Consider the following 22,827-nt stretch of genomic DNA (forward strand, 5'->3'; position numbering starts at 1 on the left):
ATATATATATATATATATATAAAACAGAAAAATAATATTAGATAAGAAACATTTTGCTCCATTGGAGACAGTAAGTTAAAGACAAACATGGAAGATCATTCACCATTTGTACAGAATGAAGATAAAAAAGAAATACAGAAACAGGTTGCAGATTTACAGGGACTAGTGAGAGAGAGAGAGAGAGCGCAAAGAAATGAGAGAGTGAAGTAAGGAAAAAGAGAGAGAGAGAAAAGCAGCAGCACTGAAAGTGAAGTGAAAGAGGAGAGGCAGTGATGATAGCATCAGAGAGATAGAATATGGAAGGAGAAAGGCCATAATACATGGGATATATATATCAGCTTATTCCGTGCTGGAAAATTCAATTTATTTAATCACGAAAGGTTTCAAGGAAAAAAGAAATTTTTTATATCTATAAAATGATTTCTTCCTTGGAACCTAGAAAGAAAAACCAAATTACTTACATTTTCCATATATTCTGTAAGTAAGTCTTGTAATGCCTGTCGTACAGCATTGCACTCCTGTATGATCTTTTCGCGTCGATCATTCCGGGTGCAAGAAGAATCTGCTAAGATGGCTGCACCACTAACAATACTCTCCAAACGTTCTTCCAAAGACGGCCGGCTGTGAACTTCGTTATAGGCCAGAGGATCCATTATGAGTTTTTGCTGAAAGGATGGAAATGTAATCAAATCAAAACATAGAAATTAATTATTAATTTAGAAAAGATATCCCAAAAGAATTTTTTTCTTTTTTTTAAATTTTTATTGCCTTGAAAAGCCAAACTGACCTCTGTGCAATTTGAATTCAGAACATTTCATACCAAGATCAAACTTTCTTTTTGATCCCTCTAGGTATGATAAAATAGGTATTGGTCAGAAACAGATAAAAAATTTGCTTTGCAACCATGTAGTTCCATCTTACATCCCATTCTACACTATATTGGGTAAGAGTCTTCAAATTCAGCCAGAGACTCCGCAATGCCTTCAGAGTAAAGTTTGAAAGCCAAAAACTGTGTAGATGTCCATGTGCATGTGTGTGTATGTGTGTATATTTACATATATATATATTTGTATATATATTGTCAGGGTATGCGATAGAGTGCTTAAGCTCAGACTAGTCCTGTAGAACAGCACAACGACAATTATCTCTAACTACGCCCCACAAGTGGGCCTACCAAATGATCAGGAGGACCATTTTTATGATGCCCTACTACAGGCTACCTCAAAAACAAGTGGCAATAAGATGTACCAAGTGTAAGTTATGGACACATAAGAGGTGCAGCAACATCAAAGGAAGATTAACCTAGTTTAAAAAAAAAAAAAAGCTACAATCCTGAAATGAATTGAGAAATCCTTCACAATGTTTGTTTGATCAATGTTTCAAGGCCTCTCAATCTCATCTCCACTAATGAAGAGATAGCAGCAATGCATTATTGCTTTGTTTTCCAAGTAGGCAGCAAGAGTTCATAGGAATGGATGTGGATGACTGAAACCCTAACATCAGGATTTTAAAATTTGTTTTACAGTTAACATCAGGTTTTTCCATAATTTATTGTGTTGTGTACATCTGTGTAAAATATTGTGTGTTGTACATCTGTTAACTTTTAGCTTGTATTTTTTCATATACATAGCTTCCAGAAACACTATTGTTCGAAACTAAAATATAGAGGACTAATGAAAAACCATGAATAAAAAAAGACTAACTTCAAACAGTAAGATCAATATATATATATATATATATATATAATGAATATAAAGACAGAGGGAGAATATGAGCAATACATACATCTAATTCATCGAGAGCAGCAGCTAGTTCTCCCTGATGTTCATAAGGATGGACATCAGAAACACCAGCTGCCTGTGCAACATCAGAGATTAAATTCACTGCATCACACATCTGCTTACAGGCGAAATCACGATTCTCTCGGGCTGCAGAAAGTTCTGGATGTCGCACATAAGCCTGAAATGGACAGATAAAAGATATGTATATCTGCATATATATGGCAGGTTACTGCAATATTGTTCTTTGTCATAGGTTTTAAAGAGAAACTAATCCCCACCTTACTGACTTTCATCAATTTTACTGTTTCTCAATGGTGCCTGTCAAGTGCTAGAAATAGCTATAAAATCTCTTCAATCACACCCTAATACTGTTGAAAATGGAAGGATACATTGGAGAATGTAGTTGAGAAAAAAATGATAATCTCAACCTAACTGAAAAGTCTTATAGGTCTAATCTTTCAAGAAATCAAGTCTCTTGTTAGCTTCTTATCTCCCCTTTCCTTCATGTTTACAGTTTTCTCTTAGGTAAATAGATTTCAACCTCTGTATTTCAAATAATTTTTTAAATCAAGAATTTAGTGACTTTAGGAAAATAACTTCTCCATTATTACACTGTTTTAAATATTACTTTACAAAAGATTCAATAAAATTATGAGATAGATAAGATTTAATAAATTTAAAACAATTATAAATACTTCAAACAGAACACATGGAATCTATTTTATGATAAATGATTACACAAGCATCAAACGTACCATCGAGGTAAAATATACTTAACACCATTTTCTTTATCTTGCTCTCTAACTCATTAACAAATCAAGTATAAGCAAACTTCACACCAAGGTAGTCAATCAATCATGACAAATTTCACATATTATAATTCAAAAAATAATTAACAAAATATTACCTTAGAAGTGGTCAAAAGCATCATACTGTTCTTCTTTAGCACAGCACGGGCAGCAGCCAAGTCGTCTCTACGTCGTGGGTCTTTTAAATCCTTAAAGAGTATAACAAACAATATCATTATAGTGAGGTCATTTTTAGTGTGAATGTTTAAATAATGCAAATTCAGTCTAGAAGACATGAGCACTTTCAGACAAATATACACAAGATGGACTTTTAGTTTCTGCCAATCAAATTTACTCACATACAACAGATTCAACAATGAAGAGAATATAATATATTCAAACTGTCCCATAGGATTAACCACTACATGTGAGAGGGTGCATTATTGGTCTCATCCAGCCAGAAACATAGTATATCTAGAACAACAGATCTGTGGGTGACAGTAGTTTGACTGACAACCTGTGTACTAATGGTCAGTTAAATCAGAGCTGATCTAGAATAGCACAATATTTATAAAATTACATGTCAACACAACAAGAAGCAAATGCAGACATTTTTCATTAGTAATTTTTCAATGAGATGAAATGACAACTAATGGCCTCTCTCTCTCTATTTTCTTTGCATAATAACCATAAATCAAACATTATATCCGCAGTGAAGTCAAGAAAGGTTTCCTTTTCCAACCTTTCAGTTATTTAGCACTATTGTCAAGCCAATGAAATTACTGTGTACTTGCTTGACTGGGTAGAAATAGCAGCCAAATCCTTCAGTCATATCCTACTAACTTAAAAACTGAAAGTACATCAGATGATGTCACCCCAGAAGCCCTGTCTGGAATACAGGTAAGCTGGTCATGACTTGACTGCCATCAATGAAAGGTGTACTGGATCAGGAATTGCCATGTTACAAGAACAACAGTGTAAAATATAAAAGTGCAGTGCCATTACAAAGTTTCAGAAGTGAATATACTCACAGCTTGTCTTTTCGCTGCCCTATCCGACAGCTGTTGAACACTTTTCCCAAAGTCATCAAAACTGGCTAAAAGTTCATGTTGACTGCTGGCATTCTTTATACGATCCAAATCATTTTCAACCTGGGTTAAAATAAGACAAGTGTTAAAAGATATTTGTTTCAAACTTTTGAAAATTTTTTTCTATATACATACAGAAGAGGTTGATTTCTAAATTTTATTTTCCTTTCCTAAGAACATGAATAACAGAAAATAAATGAAGGAAAATAATTCAAGCAGGCCACTGGTATGATTTGATTTTAAATGAATAAATTAAAGCGTAATGCATTGAATAACGTATGTTAAAAATCTAACAATTGAAATTTTCCACATTGGTTTTTTTTTTCTTTTAATCTTTTGTCAAGAGGTAAAGTAGTGCTCATGACACTGTACAGAACTACAAGACTGGTGGGAGGGAGAATTAAGGGCACTTTCAAACCAGAGACTTGGTGTAAATGCTTTCAATAGAGTGGACTCAGCAAATGTACCCAAGGTGGTAGACAATCCAGGTGATGGTTTAAATCTACTGTTAAGTAGGCCACACAATTGGAAAAAATACCCTAAGATAACCAGTTCAAAGGTTTTAGTTTCACCAATTCACTCCCCTGGATAGGTATTTTTAATATACATCTGAAGGGATAAAAAGCAAAATTGACGTTGGCAAGGTTTGAACTTAGAGTACATAGCATCAGAACAAATACTGTGAGGCCTTATGTTCTAATGATATTTGGAGAAAGGGTGTTGGATCTCTTAAAATGTTTTGCCACAGTCTTTTGATATCTTTGAGAGATCCAACACCCTGAGATGAAATTTCATTTCTATATGGAAAAAATTAAACAGGAAATTTAGACTTGCATGATGTAAAGTCTTCAGAAGATGATTCACATCAGACATATCTGCCAAGATTAGAAGACGAGTCACTGCTGAGAGAAGTCCTCTAGCTGCAAGAACCATAGCACTTCGTTTGGCGGAAGAACAAGGATCATTAGCAAATTCTTGAGAGGCTCTTCCCATTTCATCACCTAGAATGGAAATCATATTAAAACCACTTAATATAAGAACTGTGTCTAGAGAAATGATATCTAATGAAGATAACTTGTAAATCAAATATCAATGCAAGAAGTAATCTAGATCCAATAAACTAGAAATGCTTCAATTACCATTTTGCTTCGGACAATGTCATGCATAGAGATTCTAAAGTTTATTAAAACAGAGAAAAAAAAAATTAACATATGACACATCGACTATCAAGCCAAATCAAATGTTTAGATTAATGGGCTTCTCTTTCTCCTCTCTCTATGAACAAACTTGATCAGAAGCATTTCAGCCATGACCATCCCATCATTTTTAGAACACTGTATATCTTATATATATTACACAACATCACTTTTAAGACAGGCTGCTATTTCTAGCAAATCTAGAAACCCATGTAGAGGCTACAAACTCTGGTTGGTACACTTTCTACAGATATATGACAAGTATTTGGTAAAATGAGGAATTCAATTTGATTTTCAAGCTTTTAACTACACCATTGTTTATTGAGGGCAAGAAAAGAAAACATTCAGCACTGAATTTTGTCAAGAGGAATTTGGCCACTACTTTGAGCATACCTAATAGTTACATGGAAGACCACCATAGCATTTGAGTAAATGTTTGGCTTTCATCTTTCAGAAATATGCCAGTATATGGTCTTACCGATACAAAATGCATTGTTGTAAATAACATTTATATGGATATACAACAGTTACCAAGAGGCCACATGCAAATGGACTAAATTATTACTGGATCTATAAACAATGTACAAGTGATATAATTGAAGATTTAGTACATAAAGAGCAAAATGAATAATAGATTTCATAGAATTTAAAAAACTTCAATTGAATAACACTTCAACATTATTTTATTAGACATGAAATAGTAATTTAATAATAGCTTATTAAACTAGATAATTCGATTCTTTCGTCACTATCTTGTTAAGCCTTTGCCTGTTCAAAGCATTCATAAATTTGACCTAAAAGTTCAAGCTTGCTTTCAAACCTTTAGTTAGCCCTTCTTTCATATGTTATCGTCATCATCATCATCGTTTAACGTCCACTTTCCATGCTGCATCAGGCTCCAATCCAATCTGGCAATGTTTCTACAGCTGGATGCCTTTCTTAACACCAACCACTCCAAGAGTGTAGAGGGTGCTTTTACGTACCACAGAAGCCAGTCAGGCAACACTGGCAATGACCACGCTTGTATGGTGCTTTTTACGTGCCACCAGAATGGGAACCAGTCAGGTGGCACTGACAACGATCATGCTTGAATAGTGCTTTTTATGTGCCACCGGCACGGGACCAGTCAGGCAGCACTGGCATCGGCCACACTCAAATGGTGCTTTTTGCGTGTCACTGGCACAGGTGCCAATCAGGCGGTACTGTCTTCAGCCGCGACAATGACTTGCCTCGACAGGTCTTTGCAATCACAGTTTATTGCCCAACGTTTAAGGGGTACTCTTAAATGAGCTACTTATGCTGCACTGGCACAGGCCATGGTCTCACTCCTGATTAATATAAAACTTTTCTAAATCTTATGTTACTCTAGTCATTGAAAAAATTAGGAGAGTATATCATATAGGACTTATGGAATTCAGGGAAATATGTTCTGTGTATCACATGTGATATACAGGATAGACAAAGGGTTAAGCCTGTTGAGGGCTACGCTTTACTGATGAGGTCTAAGACTGATGAGTTTTTGACTGAAATATATATTCAGAAGTGTCTTCTGTACTTACCAGAAAAAGTGAAAATAATAGTTATTGACTAGTAGTCATCATCATCATTTAATATTCGTTGCCCATGCTGGCATGGGTTGGATGGTTTGAACAGGGCTGGCAAGCTGGAAGGCTGCACCAGATTCCAATCTGATCTAGCATGGTTCCTATGGTTGGAGGCCCTTCCTAATGCTAACCACTCAGAGTGTAATGGGTGCTTTTACATGCTACTAGCACAGGTGCCATTTGCATGACATCAGTATCTGCCATGACAGTGATTTTACTTGGCTTGGGTATTCTCAAACACAACATAATGCCAAAGGTCTTGATCATTCATCATTGCCTCCATGAGGGCCACCATTTGAAACATTATTTCAGGGTTACTTTTTTCATTTTTTGTTTTGACCCATGTAGCAAGTGTAACAAGTATTGGCAAAAGGAAGGGTATCAAACTATAGAAAATCTACCTCAACAAATTCCATCTGAACTGTGCAAGCATGGTAAAGTTGACATAAAAACAATAATGATGATGATGCTAAGTTCGAATCTGATTGACATTAATCTGATAATATACTCCTCATAGCTTATGCAGGCTTGGCTGGAAACACCTGATAAATAATATGATGGCAAACTTTCATGACTAAGAAGATGCTGATCAAGTAGTGAATATATATGTTAATGATTCAGCTGTTGCACACCCACTATTACAGGCAGTTCATAATGAGGGCCAGGATTCAAACTTAAAAGGACACCAAGTACTAAAATGCCTTCTCCAGACTCCCAAGAGATGCTGAACACAGAACTGCAAGCCAATGAACAACTTCTGAGTATTACACACCTAACATGGATTAGGGTAACAAACTGTACTTCTACACCACCAATTTCCAGTTTGGTGGATTGGGCAACCTGAGAGTCATTTTCCTTGCCCATGGACTTGCAATGCTGCAGATAGAATAATTTACTAATGGCTTCAGAGTAAATTCCATCAGAAGAAAAGGAGAAAGGGAAGAGAAAAAGTGATTATATAACAAAATGGAAGGAGGTTTTTAAAGCAATATACATACCAGTTTTGCGGACATCCTCTACAGCAAGCAACATGTCTTCTCGAATCTCAGGATTTTCTTCTGCGATCTCTTCACCACGTTCAATAAAGTTTTCTGTAGCTTTCTGCACAGCAGCACTGAGAACGTGGGCTTTTTTGGAATGTCCTTTCTTCTTTTTGACTGGACCTTTCTGACTGACCAGTGTTGTGACCTACACCAAAATTAAATATATTGTAAGTTTGAAATTATGAGCTCATCAGTTAGAAGTCATCCAAAGAATGTATTTTAAAAGTTTAAACAAAATGTATATATTTCAAGGATCAAATTTATGTTCACTAATTTACAATGTAATTAAAATTTCCTACCAAACAGCAGTGTGACAAAGATTAAAACAAAAAAAGCACGAGTTCTCTTAAGTGTTGAGATCTGTTGGTTTTTGAGAGCATCAAGACAAGTCATAAAACTGTTGGCCAATGGTTTGAAAGTTTAACAAATCAATAATGTAAAGACACTTAATTTTTTATGACCCATTCATGCTAGTTTTAAAGTATTTTGGGAAGTACAATTTCTTGTAGTACCGTATGAATTGATATGTCTTATTTAAAAAAATTTTTTTTTTTAAATTTCAAATGATATACTACACTAGAGCAAAGATAGCTGTCCACTTTATAAACCAACTGTAGTACACCAAATTTTAAACAGTATTTTGGGGAAAAAACAAAAACAGTACAAACTATTCCACTTACAGAATTACTTAGCATCACTTCAAAACAATGAGAAAAAGAGGTAACTTAATTTTTATATGCTCTTACTTTGTTTCAGTCATTTGACTGCAGCCATGCTGGAGCACTGCCTTCAAGAATTTTTAATCAAATGAACTGATTCCTGCATTTACTTTTTTTAAGCCTGGTACTTTTTCTATCGGTGTCTTTTGCCAAACTGCTAAATTACAGGATCATAAACATACCGACACCAGATATCTAGTAGTCATGGGGGACAAACACAGACACACACGCTTACAATGGGCTTCTTTCAATTTCTGTCAACCAAATCTTCTCACAAGGCTCTGACTGCCCCAAAGCTATAGTAGAAGACATTTGTCCAAGGTTCCACAGAGTGGGACTGAATCCAGAACCATGTGATTGAGAAGCTAACTTCTTACCACACAGCTACACCTGCACTTATTTTGAGAACATAATCCACTAATACTAAATGAATTATGTCGTATTTTTTTTTTTTTTTTTTTTTTTTTTTTTTTTTTTTTTTGTGGGCGTTTTACATTTAGACCTTCTCTGGTTTACTTTTTTTGCGGGTGTTTTACATTTAAAGCTTCTCTGGTTTATTCTTCCATCATACTGCCAACACTGAAAGTATGTAAATTTTCTTTCTTCTATCAGACATATGAAACATTTGCATCCTTACTACTATCTTCATGGGAAACAAACATAAAATATGTAGATATCTCTAATAATTCTAGCCTCAATGGAAATTTCTTTTCAAGAAAATTCCAGTAATTAGCTCACCAGTTGTATGTAAAATACATTAAAATATTTATCTCTTCACTTGATATACCACCCTTCCTTGGCATTTACAATCAATCTTTCATTAGATTGATTCCCCACTCCTCTGTTTTTTATATAGTTAATACAATGGTTACTCCTCTGAATTATAGTTCCCTTACACGAGGTATATTCAATGCACTTTATCCCACCATCCCTATAGTATTTTACTGTCTGACACCCACAAGACCCTTTATTAAGCATTTCACTTAATACTTGCTTCCTAGAACTCTAACCATGCTTATTTATCATAAAGCATCTGCAAGAATTCAAAGTGGATTGGAGTTCCAGATCATTACCACATACCCACAGGACGAATGAAGTGGCCCACTATAGTACAAGTATGTGAGTGGATAAAAAAATCATGGAAAAATGTAAGAATTGCAATGATTGTCAAGTTTTTTAAGAAGTGTAGAATTAACAATACCCCTGACAGCACTAAAGATGATACTTTACAGGGTGTTCAGGTTAAATTTGACAGTATTTTTATGTCTCCTTTTCCATGAACAGCTAGAGGCATTAGTGAACAGTCAGCAGCATTGGAGAGTACAAAGATTAAAATTGTATTTGAGAAAAAGTTAGCTGACATGAAGGACTGGAAGCCATCTGAATATTGGAAAAAGAGTTACCTATAACAATGATTCACAATGGGTATCAAAATTCCAACATCATGACTAATTCTCAATGCTCTGTGAATACTGTAAAGACTGGAAGATGTAACATGGACAGCCACAACAGAGACTATGGCCCCATGGCCAGCAGGAAGGGACATGGCAGACATTCTGGCTACATCCACATGCCAGAATTCATCACATCTTTGAAAAGAGTCTTCGGCTCAATTCAGACAGCTACATGAAGCTGCTAGAGACTATGGTCAGAAGGTTGCTGTTGGAAGGCCATGTGTGTGGCAGCAGGATTCAGTTCCTTGCTATACCTCCAAAAAGAGTCAAAAGTGGTTGCTGAAGAATTTTTTCTACAACTTCACCAGCCCCAATTTATGGCCTGCAAATTCACCTGTTGGTAATCTCATTACTATGTGTGGGTAGCAGTTGAGAAAGACACCAACTTTTCTGCCTGCAACATGAAGGTACAGTTCAAAGATCTACCCAGAGACACAGTGAAGAATGCATGAGCCAGGTTCCAGAGCTGTCTTGAAGCCATGAGGGAAGCTATTATTTCCCAACAATAACCTAATTGATATTTGAGGTTTTTTAAAAAAATACTTTCATTTCTGGATGGGATAATGTGTTTTCTTTTCCTTTTATGCAAAATGTCAAATTTATAGCAAATGCCCTGTATGTAAAGGCAGTGATACTGCAGTCAGGATCAGTTTTTATTCTTTAATGATGATGAATTCTCTGGTTTTGAAGATAACTAGAGATTTTGTATCTTGATTTCATACAGTAATTTTGTTTTATGTTCAACTGTACTGGTAACTTGCTTTTCATATACAATAATGTTTCTTATAGCTAAGGTGTTTTTGCCTTCTCTTGCAATATAAGCTGTTCATGTAGGATATTTTAACTACTGTGATTGCCTACGTTATATTCAACAGCAGTGATAACATTTTTTTTTTATGTACACTACTTCGTTCTGTTAAAGCAAAGCTACTACTATTTTCTTTCCTTAACTCTTTAGCATTGGGATTATTCAGTAAAGTGTAATGTTTACTTATTCATGTCATTTTGAATTAATCATACATTATCTTGTAACTGAGATTTTCATAAAGTAATTGCTTATTTTTAGAAAGACATTGCAGGGCAGGTGTGAGAGGCCAGAGCTGGCTGGTTTGAACAGAAAGTAGAATATGGCTGATTTGAATGCTAAAGGGTTAAATTACAGTATTATTATTAAAATGGGTCCCCCCCACTCCACGAGTCTAGTTGTACTTTTGTTCAATCTTTTCTACAATACATATCTCAAACATTAAATACTTGATTTATATATATATATATATATATATATATATATATATATATACCCTCCTAGACTGGGAGTGCATTTTACATGTCCATGTGCCTTCTATGTCATCAAAGATGGTAATAAGGGGATTCCACCAGCAGCTCAAAAATGAATGAATAAATGAACATATATGAAATATGAAATCATTCCCTGCCAAAGAATACAGAAATAGTTATGAAATGTGAGAATGGTTTATAAAAATTAGATAAACAAGTGTTGCAGGTTGATGAGCAGATAATTAACAGAACAAAAATAAATATGGAACAGATTGAGACAAATGAAACTTGACTGAATGACTTGCTGGCTGAGCAAGAGATCACATCCACAGTCGAGATATTAAAAAAAAAGTTGAGTATGGAGAAGCAAATTTTTTTACTAAGCAACATAAGAGAGAATATAAAAAAAAAATGAATATTATTGCTTTATTTCACCTGCGTAACTAAAGGTTCAAGTGTCTTTTCCACTGACTTTGTTCGAATATCTAAATTCCTGGGATTCCATTTCAGGTGAATTGAACCAGGAATACCAGTTGGACTGGTTGTCATGGTGATTGGGGGTAAGTGGAACTGAAAAGAGAAAAGAAAATACAAAGATGATATTAGACATCTGTTGGAGCAAGACAGGTGATATACACACACACTACACAAATCTGAATAAATGTAAAAAATGTATTTATATATGAGATGTATACTAAGAGAAAGTGGTGATATTTTCAATGTTTTGATGGTGTATGCTAATGAAATGTCAGCAGAAATGTTTTTGCCACCCAGAGGCCTAGTAAGTCATTTAGTACTTTGTCTAAGAAAGTGATGTGGGCGTAGATATGGCTGTGTGATGAAGAATTTTACTTTGCAGTAATATGGCTTCAAGTTCAATCTCACTAAGTAGCACTTGTTCAAGTGCCTCTAACCATAGTATCACAAGAGAAAGTGGTGATATTTTCAATGTCTTGATGGTGTAGGATAATGAAATGTCAGTAGAAATGTTTTTGCTATACAGTCTATGTTGAGTTAGAGCAGATTCAAAAGACTTCATACCTACATGGTTTTTCAACCTCTTAAAAATAAAATCTTTCTGAAATTGCACAGAGTTTTTGTTTTTATATTTTTATTAATTGGGAAGGGAAGAGAAGCAGTAGCCATATTCTTTTCAGTGCTGCTGAAATTGGAAGAGATTAGGGGAAGGAAGGCATCCTCAAACCACATCAGAAAGATATGGAAAGAAAAATCTAAATGCTTATGTATAAGCTACCACCTAGAGGCCTAATAAGACATTTTGTACTTTGTCTAACAAAATGATGTGGGTGCAGATATGGCCATGTGGTGAAGAATTTTAATTTTGCAGCTATATGGCTTCAGGCTCAATCTCACTAAGTAGCACTTGTCCAAGTGCCTATGACCATAGTATCAAATCAACTAAATCTTAAACATATTATTGAGCCTGTGGCCAAGCTTTAATGAGCAGAAGCTGACAAAGGCATTCCAGCTGTGACCACCCTACATTATAGGGAATATATAGAAAGCCATTATCTCGTGTATCATTCTGTTTTTATAGCTTTCCTAAATTCAATAGGATGCAATTTGAGAGGGATTTGGGAAGTATTTCTAGCAAGTCATGCAACTGCATAGAGAGTCTTATGTTGGCTTGTTCAAGTAAATAGTAGCTGCTTAGAGGCTTCCTCAGAGGTTTTTCAACTAGCTAGAAATATCAACTACATCTCTAAATCTTTCTAAAAAAACAAACACCTCCCTCCACAGAATGCAAAAAAAATTGTACATTGGATAAGTTTAGCCACACCTTGAAAATAAGTCTAGTTCAGTGGTTCTCAACCAGGGTCCATATGGCTGGGGTGGGGCATAAAAGATTGTTAAAATTTGTGCAATAAATTGGTTATATTTATGCACAATAAAATGGATATTACAATACACAAAATATTGCAATTTTTTTTAACAATTCTTAATATTTAATTATAAAAATACAGTAAGATTTTTTTATATGCAGTGAATGACCATAAAGTAAAATAGAAATCAAAGGGGTCCAAAGCAAAAAGTTAATTGAGAACCACTGGTCTAGTTGATCAAAGCTGACAAATGCTAGAGACTTCACCATCCCTATCTGGTCTTCAAGTACCTTTAACAGAGTCCATTCTGTTACGGGTTCTTGGATTATGTCTCTGGTCTGAGGAACTCAATACCTTGATGCACTGCTTCCAACTGTAATAAACCATCAGCCACTTGCTTCCTCCAAACTTTCCTTGTGCTAATCTCAGAGTACCCACAAAAGTCATGGGCCACTGTCCTCTGAGTAAAGCAACAACGCAAAAGTACAAACAAGCAACCCCATGCAGGTCTCTCTCTCTCTCTCTCTCTCTCTCTCTCTCTCTCTCTCTCTCTCTCTCTCTCTCTCTCTCTCTCTCTCTCTCTCTCTCTCTCTCTCTCTCTCTCTCTTTCTAAAATTCTGACACTGGTTACCCATTTACTGCCACCAACTGCCATAAATTTGCAACAATTCAAAAGGAAATATCACATTAACTACAGCCTTATCATTCCTTTTCACCATCATCATACCAACAGGGCCAGGAGGAAGAAAAAAAGAAAGAAAGCAGCAATATGCACAATCAGTTGATCTATTTACTGTTCAGTGATTTTGTGTGTGAATAAAATCACTGATGCATAAAGACAGCTTTGATGATGATAATTATGTGGCTTTATTTAAACACATTGTTTCTATTTATACAATTTCTGGAATAGGCTGGCATGCATGCATATGTGTGTACATCTAAGTATGTAAAGTGTGTGTGTGTACACTTTGTGCATACATGTGATGGAATAGGGATTGTCAAGAGAACTAAATTAGGAAATACTAAATGAGATCTGTGAAGGCTCATCTTTGCTAGCTGCTGTGGCCCATATTCTGATTAAAGGGGATACAATGGGAAATGCTATGACATTTCCTCTGTTAAAGCTTTATTATAATAGATAAGTGTCTGTAAATGACTACCACCATCAACATCAGAACCTATCATCATCCTTATCACTGGACACTTCATCTCACAGCATCTTTTGTCAAATGTACAATAAGTGCCAACTCCCACTCCACTTACCCACATCATCTGTGGCTGACACCTACACTATAACTACCACTAGCCCTAACATCTCCATCCCCTGTCCACCATTACTTTCACCATGACCTCCTCCAACCTCATCACTATAACTGACACCATTTCAACATCACCATCATCCCTCATCTCCCCCACATCAGTACAGACACCATTATTATACTCCATTATCACCACCACTAACAAATCATTTCACTCATCCACCTCAGCCAATCATCAATACTTTTGATTGCTCATCACAAGTGTTTCCTATCACTGCAACCCATGAACAAATTAGAAGCCAGTGAAGAGTGTTGTTATGTGGTTACTTGACATGCTCGATATAGCAGTCAAATTACTTTCAAGTAACTTTCCGCCACCTTAGAAAATAACATTAAATAATGCAGGCTTAGGTTCCATGAACATAGCAAAAGTTGATGAAAATAGGAAGCTTGAGGATTTTCATGTCATATGTAATCAAAGCTTTTGTTGATATCAAAAGAGATCACTGTTTTCAAAGTTCTCACACAGCACAGGCAGAATCAAAGGAGACTGCACTTGGAGAAGTGATACATTGTAGATTTTTACAATTTCAGATAGCTATCTCTACAGGGGAAAAATGTTGGAAGAGTTCAGAAAAATAAGTCTCAAAAGCACAGTTTAAGAATAGAAGTTTGAAAATTTTTCACAGACCAGTTGCTTTGTTCACCTATTAAGTATATAGAAACTACTACATGTGCGAGAAAGATAGTTCAGAAGCAAAATAGACATTGGCAAAGGAAACTCTCAGAAATAGCAATCTATAGATACATCATTGAAAGCTTTCTAAACTCTAGTATTTGTCCCAAGACAACATTTCATAGACATAAAGTGGTAAAAAACACAGAAATCTATTAGAAGACAAAAACTGTCCAGCAGCAGTGGTGACATTACAATATGTGCATTTCCACCTCTGAGCTTTGTCAAGAGCCAGTATCCACTGGTAACTATACATTAAGACAAAATCAACCACTACTGATAAAGAAAAATTTTTAGAAAAAATTTAAAAGTAAAAAAAAAAAAAATTTTTAAATCACTGATTTCAAGTTAGATTATCATTTATGCCAAGTATAAATTTAAAACTATAAGATACAACTGAAAGTTCCCATTTTATGCTTGGCAGGGTGGTTAAGAAGTTCAATCAAGTTTGCTCCCATTAATCAACAACTGAAATAAGACAACCAAAGCTTTGTGATTGAAATTTGTAAGATACTGTGGTTTTTGTTGCAAGCTTTAAAGCCAGGTTTCCAGCTTGAGAATAACTTCCCCCACTCCTCCTTTCAGTTTTAAAAGCCTTGAAGAGTCATGACCATTGTCCCTCTTACACTGACTAAACTTCCTCCTGCTTTTTTTTTTTTTTTCAGGTTTCAGTCATTGGATTGCAGCCATGCTAGGGCAATATCTTTGAAAGTTTATTTAATCAAATCAACCCCAGTATTTATTTTTAAACTTGGTACTTTATTTCATTCTGTCAAACTAAGTTAGATGGACATAATCCAAAACCAGTCATCAGCCAGTGAGAAACAAATATAGAATGAGCTCTTGTACTGATTTTGTCTACCAAATTCACTTGCAAATCACTGGTCAACCTGTGGCTATCATAGAAGACACTTGTCCAAGGTGCTACTCAGATGGACAGAACCCAAAACCATGTGGTTGCAAAACAAACTTCTTAACCATAACTGCTTAAAAACTTATCAATGCTCATTTTAAAGAGATTATCTAAAACAGAAGTTATGATTTGCAATAGTTATATCCAACATTAGTGTTTCCAATTCACAGTCATATTGCAATATAATCGTTTTGTTGTGGAAAACAATGGGAGAAGAGAACCAGCAAATTGTGTACAAGAACGGAGATTAGAAATACACGGAGTTTCCTAATGTATACTAAATTGATAAAGCATCATGAAGCACAGCACAAATAAAAGGATATAGGTAACAAAGTTACATAACAGAAATACAAAAGCTTTGAATTAATGTTCAAGTCTCTACATTGTTAGTTGACCTGCTAGAAATAGTGACCAAATTTCCTTCCCTAAAATAACACCCTTATCTACTGATAAAGCAGACCCAGATAGATATCCTGGGTGTAAAATGAAAGATGAGATGATCATAACCAGAATAGATTTTATCATAGGCCTTCTAATTGAGAGCCAGCCTGTGGTTAAACAAAACAATATAATAAAAAGGTATCATGTTAAAGACAGGGTATCTAAATGTAGATCAGGCATGTCAAACTCATTTGATTCATCAGGCCACACTGAAGCATAAGCTAGATCTTGTGGGCCAGATAGAGAAAATTACTAAGAAACATTCATAGTCTGCAGTAAAGTAAATTAGTAGGTAAAGGGGTCAATATACATTAAAACTACTAACAATAAAGTTAACACCACACTTCTTGGCATCCACCTGTAGGATCCTACAAAAAGTTGTGCTGGTCTCTTCTTTTAAAGGAATTCCATATTTTTGGTAATGTTTCTAACTAGTGTGGGTGCCTTTGATCAAGGGCCTAATCAATCTGTGTTGAAGTGAAAGGCGAAGAAATAACACCAACAACTTGCTACACTAATAAAGGTTTAATATTGATATCATGACTAATAAACAAAACAGAAACAAAAATAACAACAGCAACAAGAAAAAGAGAGAAATTAACAGGTATGTAGAGAAAAAAGAAACTCATTTAGCTAACTCACCTGCTTTATCATAATCAGCAAGAATATTTATTTAGAGAATTACATAACTTACTCACAAGACATTTTTAGCCAACAAAAGACCTAAAAAGAATCATCTATCATCAGATGCCAGTTACCTGAGGAATTACTTTTGTTTAGGTTACAGAGATCAAATTACTAAAACACAAACGCTGCTGCCACAAGCACTGAAGGAATAATACTAATAGGAACCTACAAAAAAAAAGTATGAACACCTAGAGATAATGATGTTTATTCCCAAGTAGACACTAGAATAGTACATCTAAGGCCAAAGACTTCCAGCTGTAACCAACCTGTTTTTTTTTTTCATTTTTCTGTTCTTCTCTACACTTCACTATCCAATGTACCAACATTTTCAAGACAGTAATGTGTGATTTTAGTGAGATTTGTCTGTTACTTTAAGCAAGTCAGGGACACCTTCATCAGCTCAATGTTTTATGTGGTACAATGGCATAGTGAAGAATGTGCTTTCTAAATTCAAAAAACCCTTAAGAAAGAAGGTATGCAGCTTCTAGAATTATATATAAGCAGAGATAAGCCAATTAGAGAGCTTCTACACGGTTGGTTGCCTAACTAGAAACAGCAGCTACTCCTCTCTAAAATAACACTACCAGTCTTTAAAAACAAAAAACAAAATTATACAATACAGTTAAAAATTGTTTGAATAAAAGACATGAACATCATAGCTAGAGTGTCCCTGATCAGGGTTGACCTGGACTAAAAACAACAACCCACCTGTTATAGTTTATTTCTCTCAGAAACTTAGGTCATTTGACGTTACTCTTGGAAACCTTTGCAAATAGAAAAAGCAAACGTTATGTAGCCCTAGTTCTGCCATGACTCCACAGATCACTGATCAAATCCTTCCAATAGTAACCATTGCATAAGCTCATCGCAGATACACTATTAAAAATGGAATAGTTTCAGGGATAGCTGTGTGGTTACCAAGTTCATTTTGTAACAAGTTTCAGGTTCATTTCCGATATGTGGCACATTGGTCAAGTGTCCTTTAACATATCCCCAGGCTGACCACTACTGTGAAAGTGGAATTGGCAGAGAAACAGAGGAAGCCTGCTGTGCATGTGCAAGTGAGGATGGATGGATGGATAGAGATAGATATACACACACACACACACACGTGTGCTATATCTATCAGTCCTCATTAACACTTACTGAACAAAAGAATAGTGTGTTTGCATTCTCTAATAAGCAAAAATAGTTTTAGTGACTTCATTGCTTTTAATTGTGTGAGGACCAGTAGAATAAAGATACCTTACTTTAAATATCCACTGATTGTCAAGCAGATGGAGAAAAAAAACCCCACAAAGGTACACACACACACAATAGACTTCTTTCAGTTTCCATCAATCAAATCGATTTACAAGGTTTTGGTTAACCAAGAACTATAGAAGAGAATTACCTAAGGTGCCGCGCAGTGGGACTGAACCCAAAATCACATGGCTGGGAAGCAATTTTCTTATTTGGCTATCTCTACACCTATAGATTAAGACAGAATGGTTTAAGAAAATAAACCTGCAATGTATGTACAGAGGTGTCACACTGAAGTTTCTCCCTTGATTTCCATAAGCTTGTACAAAAGTTTGACTTTATAGCAATTTGAGAAATATAGATTATCCATTAGTTAAAATATAGCAAAGTAGAAAACATTTTAATGTAATATCACACACAACATAAATCCAGGGACATTTTATCTTTAATGTGCAGCTTGGTTAATGCATCTGCTGTACAGTCATGTGCACCTTAGTTTCAGAAGTGGTGAACCACATTTCTGTATATTATAGGAGGTAACTACAACAGTTGGTAATAGAAAGGATACGTGGTTATAAAATCTATCCATTTTTGCCACCCACTATTTCTGTGTGCGCTGTAGCAGTGGATTCCTCGGGCACCACTTACACAGTATCCCATCAGAAACAAACTTTCCTGCAGAATTCCCAAACATGAGTGAGACTATGGTTGTTATCCAACCATATTATTTGTGGTCTACCCCCAGATCTACTACCTGTTGGTTTAAACTGAAGAATCTATATTTATTTCCATGCTGACATAAATTGAATTTATATCAACATGAAAAATTGGACATAACAATCATACACTAACTAAAGGTAAAACCCAGAATTTAGTGAAGGTCAGTAACAAAGGTAATAGGAAATTTATGTTCAGTGAACTTACTGATACCCAACAAACTCTTTTAGATTTACACTGACTACAACTGTTCTAACACTCAGGGGATAATCTGCTGCTCTGCTACTACAACACCCTGAACTCACTGAACCATCACTAGTTGTTTGTTGACCTTTTGACCTGCAACTGCAGTGGCTCAGCTCAAGTTTTTTTTTTCTTCCCCTCTGAATTTATCAGTGACAGTGATAAAATAAAGCTTTGTCATTCCATCAATAATAAATGATGCAGAAGCTAAAATCCAAACAGAAAACATCAACTAACTAAAGCAAGGAAAAAGCTTTAATTTCACTTGTTAGATATAGCAGCAAAATCCCTTGAAATCTCATTCTGTTGTCTTAAAATGGAGGGGCACATTAAAGACTACAGTTATGGATGCACATTGCCGGAACAGATACAGATGACTACAGCTAAAATGGTTTTCCTCATAGGTCTGCATTATCCGACCTGGTGCTAAATAAGCAACAAAACCAAAATAAGTGGCTTTTATATGGTCATTCAAGTGGCTGGTAGCAGAAAATTCAAATACTGTCTTGCAAAAGAGGATGCATAGGATACTGTAGAAAAAGATATCAGCATTCATTTATCATTTTAAATGTCATCCTCCTGTTGATATCACTTCACAAAAGGTAACTACAAACTGTTTACATGTAGTTTGAAAGGAAGGTTTAACAAAGTCATATCACTTTGAAAGATTTAGGCCAGCAAAGGAGAGTTGCAGTCATACAAGAAGTTTCAGAGTCAGCAGAAGCTGAATTGAATGCTGGTTGAGAAGAAACATCTTGAAATGGACTGTTGGTGGGGAAACAAGGAAAATACCTTTCTACTGAAGAATTAATAAATTTGGCAAAACACTAGAATACCAAAAGAAAAGAGAGAGACAAAGATGTAGAGAAGATGGAAAACTGGTGCCCTTTATCAATTTCCTCCTAATGTAAACTCTTTGGTTGATGAGTGCAGCAATATCAATCATGGCTAGAATTGAAATCAATTTGTAAAGGAGTTTAAATGAAGCGTAAGTACTTTATGAAATTCTTAAGAAATGGAAAACCATAACAAACTTTAGCTTCATATTTCAGGAATGTTCAGAAATTTAATTTAGCTTGTCATTGACGATTGATTCTTAAGGCCACCATTGTACAACCAAAGTTGTATCTAGCCTCACAGTTGAATGAGATAAACACAAGTGTATTTGCAATTTTTATGGCAGCATGAACTTCTACACAAAATCAGAAGTACACAATATATTTACATAATTTGTTTTAGTAATTCAGGTAGTATTTTATTAGGCTATTTATTTCATACATTAAAACAAATTTAATATGGAAACCACTATCTCATTTTATTGAGAGTATTAGTAATAATGTCAAACAATGTTTTTATAAGTGCCATTTTGGTTAGTCTGTCCAGTTTACTTTAGTGGAAAGAAAAAAAATCTATTCCATGTTCAGATACTTCAGAGACTACTTGGGATTGGAGGTTTATGATCTTTATTGACTATCAAATAAACATTCTGAGGAGGATTAGCAGGCCAAAACTTCGAAGCCGTTGTCACTTGTAAATAAATAATATGTACTCTACAAAAAGTACCCACACATGCATGGAAGTCAGGGGTTAAACGATTATGAGGATGATGACTTTATAGATGTAAATTAATAAATATTCAATCATGAATGACCATGGGTGGGAGATATCACCCATCATTATTGAGCTTCCATTGTCCATTCTGGCATGGGTTGGACAGTTTGACTACAGCTGGCAAGTTGGGGAGCTACACTAGACTCCAGTCTGAATTTGGCATAGTTTCTATGGCTGGATGCCCTTCCTAATGTCAACCACTTTACAGAGTGTTGGACACTTTTACATGGTACTACACAGGTGCTTTTTACACAACACTGCCACAAGTGCTTTTTACATGGCACCATTCCAGGATTCTTGCAGGTCAATCCTCACCACCAAGGAGACTGGTCTTAACACTTCTGCAGCAGAGTATGGGTCATCTTGAGTACATTAAGGCATTTCTGTCCTTTCTCATCTCACCTGAAAAGTTCAGCATCTGGAGGTCATCCGTCAGCACTTCATCCCATGTGTTCCTAGGCCACCCACTTCAACGTGTTCCATGTACTTTGAGAGATCAGCACTTATTTATGGAGCTGTTGGCATCCATCCACATCACATGAACTAACCAGTGCAGTCTGCTCTCTTTCACACAGCAACTAATTCCCCTTCTGCCTAACTTCTCTGTAAAAGCACTAGCACTGTCAAGCATGTACACTTACATTACACTTTCAATATACATATATATATATATATATATAAATAAACTGAAACACAAAAGTAATGTCGCACACATACTAAATAGAAACTAGTTTATTAACAGACTGCCATAGCATTGATTGAAGAATGCTAATTAAGAAACCGTTCTTTCCTAATGATAAAATGTCATTTCCTGAAACATGTTTGACGTCACATGGTGTCACGTGATGACAGAGTGTCCTGGATCCAAAGAGATGAACTCAATATCTCATGTGACCACCATTAGCATTGGTCACTGCCAGGCATCTTTTGTACATTAAATGCACTAAACAATTGATGAAGGCCACAAGTATAGCAGTGCAGACTGTTAAAACTTACAGTTGAGTTGGGCCACTGTTGTCGGCCTTGGACAGATGTCATTTGGCCTTCTTTGGATTCTGTCCCAGAGGTGTTCTATGGGGTTCAAGTCTGGACTTAGGGCAGGCCATGGCAGTGTCTGGATGTTGTGTTGTTGCAGGAAGTCTGTTGTCAACCTGGCAGTATGGGTACAGGCATTGTTGTGTTGGAACACGATTCCAATGACGGGCAAAGTATGACACAATGTGAAACCTCAACACTTGGTCAATGTAGCAAGTAGCAGTTACTTCATTGCCCCAGCCTTGGCCAATGTTTTGGAAGACCACCGGTTCAAGTTTCTGGTTGAGTGCAATCTGGCCCCATACCATGATGCTCTGTCCTCCCCACGAGTTTCTCTCCACCACACAGCCATCGGCATGATGTTCACCACTTCTCCAAACCCTAGCTTTGCCATCTGCCACAGAAATGCAATATCGACTTTCAGAGAAGACTACAATCCTAAGCAGCTGATATCACCAGTTCTGACGTTTTGGAGCCCACTGCAGACGTTCCTGTCAATGATGATCTGTGAGGATGGGGCCCCTAGCCAGACATCGACAACACAGATTGAAAGATCTCAGCCAGCAGCGAGCTGTCTCTGTGGCTAGTCCCTATGGTCTGCCTCGCTGATATCTGTTGCCCTCTGGAATCAGTCCAGCAAGTGCTGTCAGTGAAGGTGGTCATCCTGACGTGCCATTGTAAACTTCGATCAGTGACTGCGTGGATGATCATCCATGTTTGTGGCATTGTATCATTCCCTCAGCTTCTCAATTGTCCGAATACTGCAGTTCCAGTCATTAGCAATGACCCATGGGCGTTCACCAGCATGGAGACATCTCACGGCTTCTTCCCTCTAATTTCACGTTAGTCTTGGCATGCTTGCTGCATTCGGGAAACGAATGACAGGCTGGTAAATTGGGGTGCTTTTTATACCCAATGAGTCAACATTTTGCACATGCTTTTCATGAAGATGCATTCGCAAGCATTACCATGTTCATGAAAAGTATGTAACCCTTGTGTTTTCAAAAGAGTGGTGTTGTGGATCAGTGACATCTTCCTGATGTCACCTTACCTAGAAATGTGATAAAATCCATAAAATCTCAATATCATTTGAAAAATCTTTTACAGTGCGACGTTTCTTATATATATATATATATATATATATATAT

General features: G+C 35.9%; 1 protein-coding gene across 2 annotated transcripts in view; it reads right to left on the bottom strand.

The window, feature by feature from the left end:
• Positions 1-22,827, bottom strand: part of LOC106881031 (catenin alpha) — an 80,850-nt gene that overhangs the window by 51,703 nt on the left and 6,320 nt on the right. For both annotated transcript variants that reach the window (XM_052975868.1, XM_014931229.2), the window contains exons 2-8: positions 11,387-11,521; positions 7,456-7,645; positions 4,492-4,658; positions 3,601-3,720; positions 2,689-2,778; positions 1,786-1,959; positions 462-665 (exon numbers count right to left, since the gene is read on the bottom strand). In XM_052975868.1, the coding sequence (XP_052831828.1) occupies positions 462-665; positions 1,786-1,959; positions 2,689-2,778; positions 3,601-3,720; positions 4,492-4,658; positions 7,456-7,645; positions 11,387-11,500 (1,059 nt within the window). In that variant the 5' untranslated portion in view covers positions 11,501-11,521. The remainder of the gene's footprint in view (positions 1-461; positions 666-1,785; positions 1,960-2,688; positions 2,779-3,600; positions 3,721-4,491; positions 4,659-7,455; positions 7,646-11,386; positions 11,522-22,827) is intronic.

Source organism: Octopus bimaculoides, chromosome 2 (assembly GCF_001194135.2).
Source record: "Octopus bimaculoides isolate UCB-OBI-ISO-001 chromosome 2, ASM119413v2, whole genome shotgun sequence".
Classification (NCBI taxonomy): Eukaryota; Metazoa; Mollusca; class Cephalopoda; order Octopoda; family Octopodidae; genus Octopus; species Octopus bimaculoides.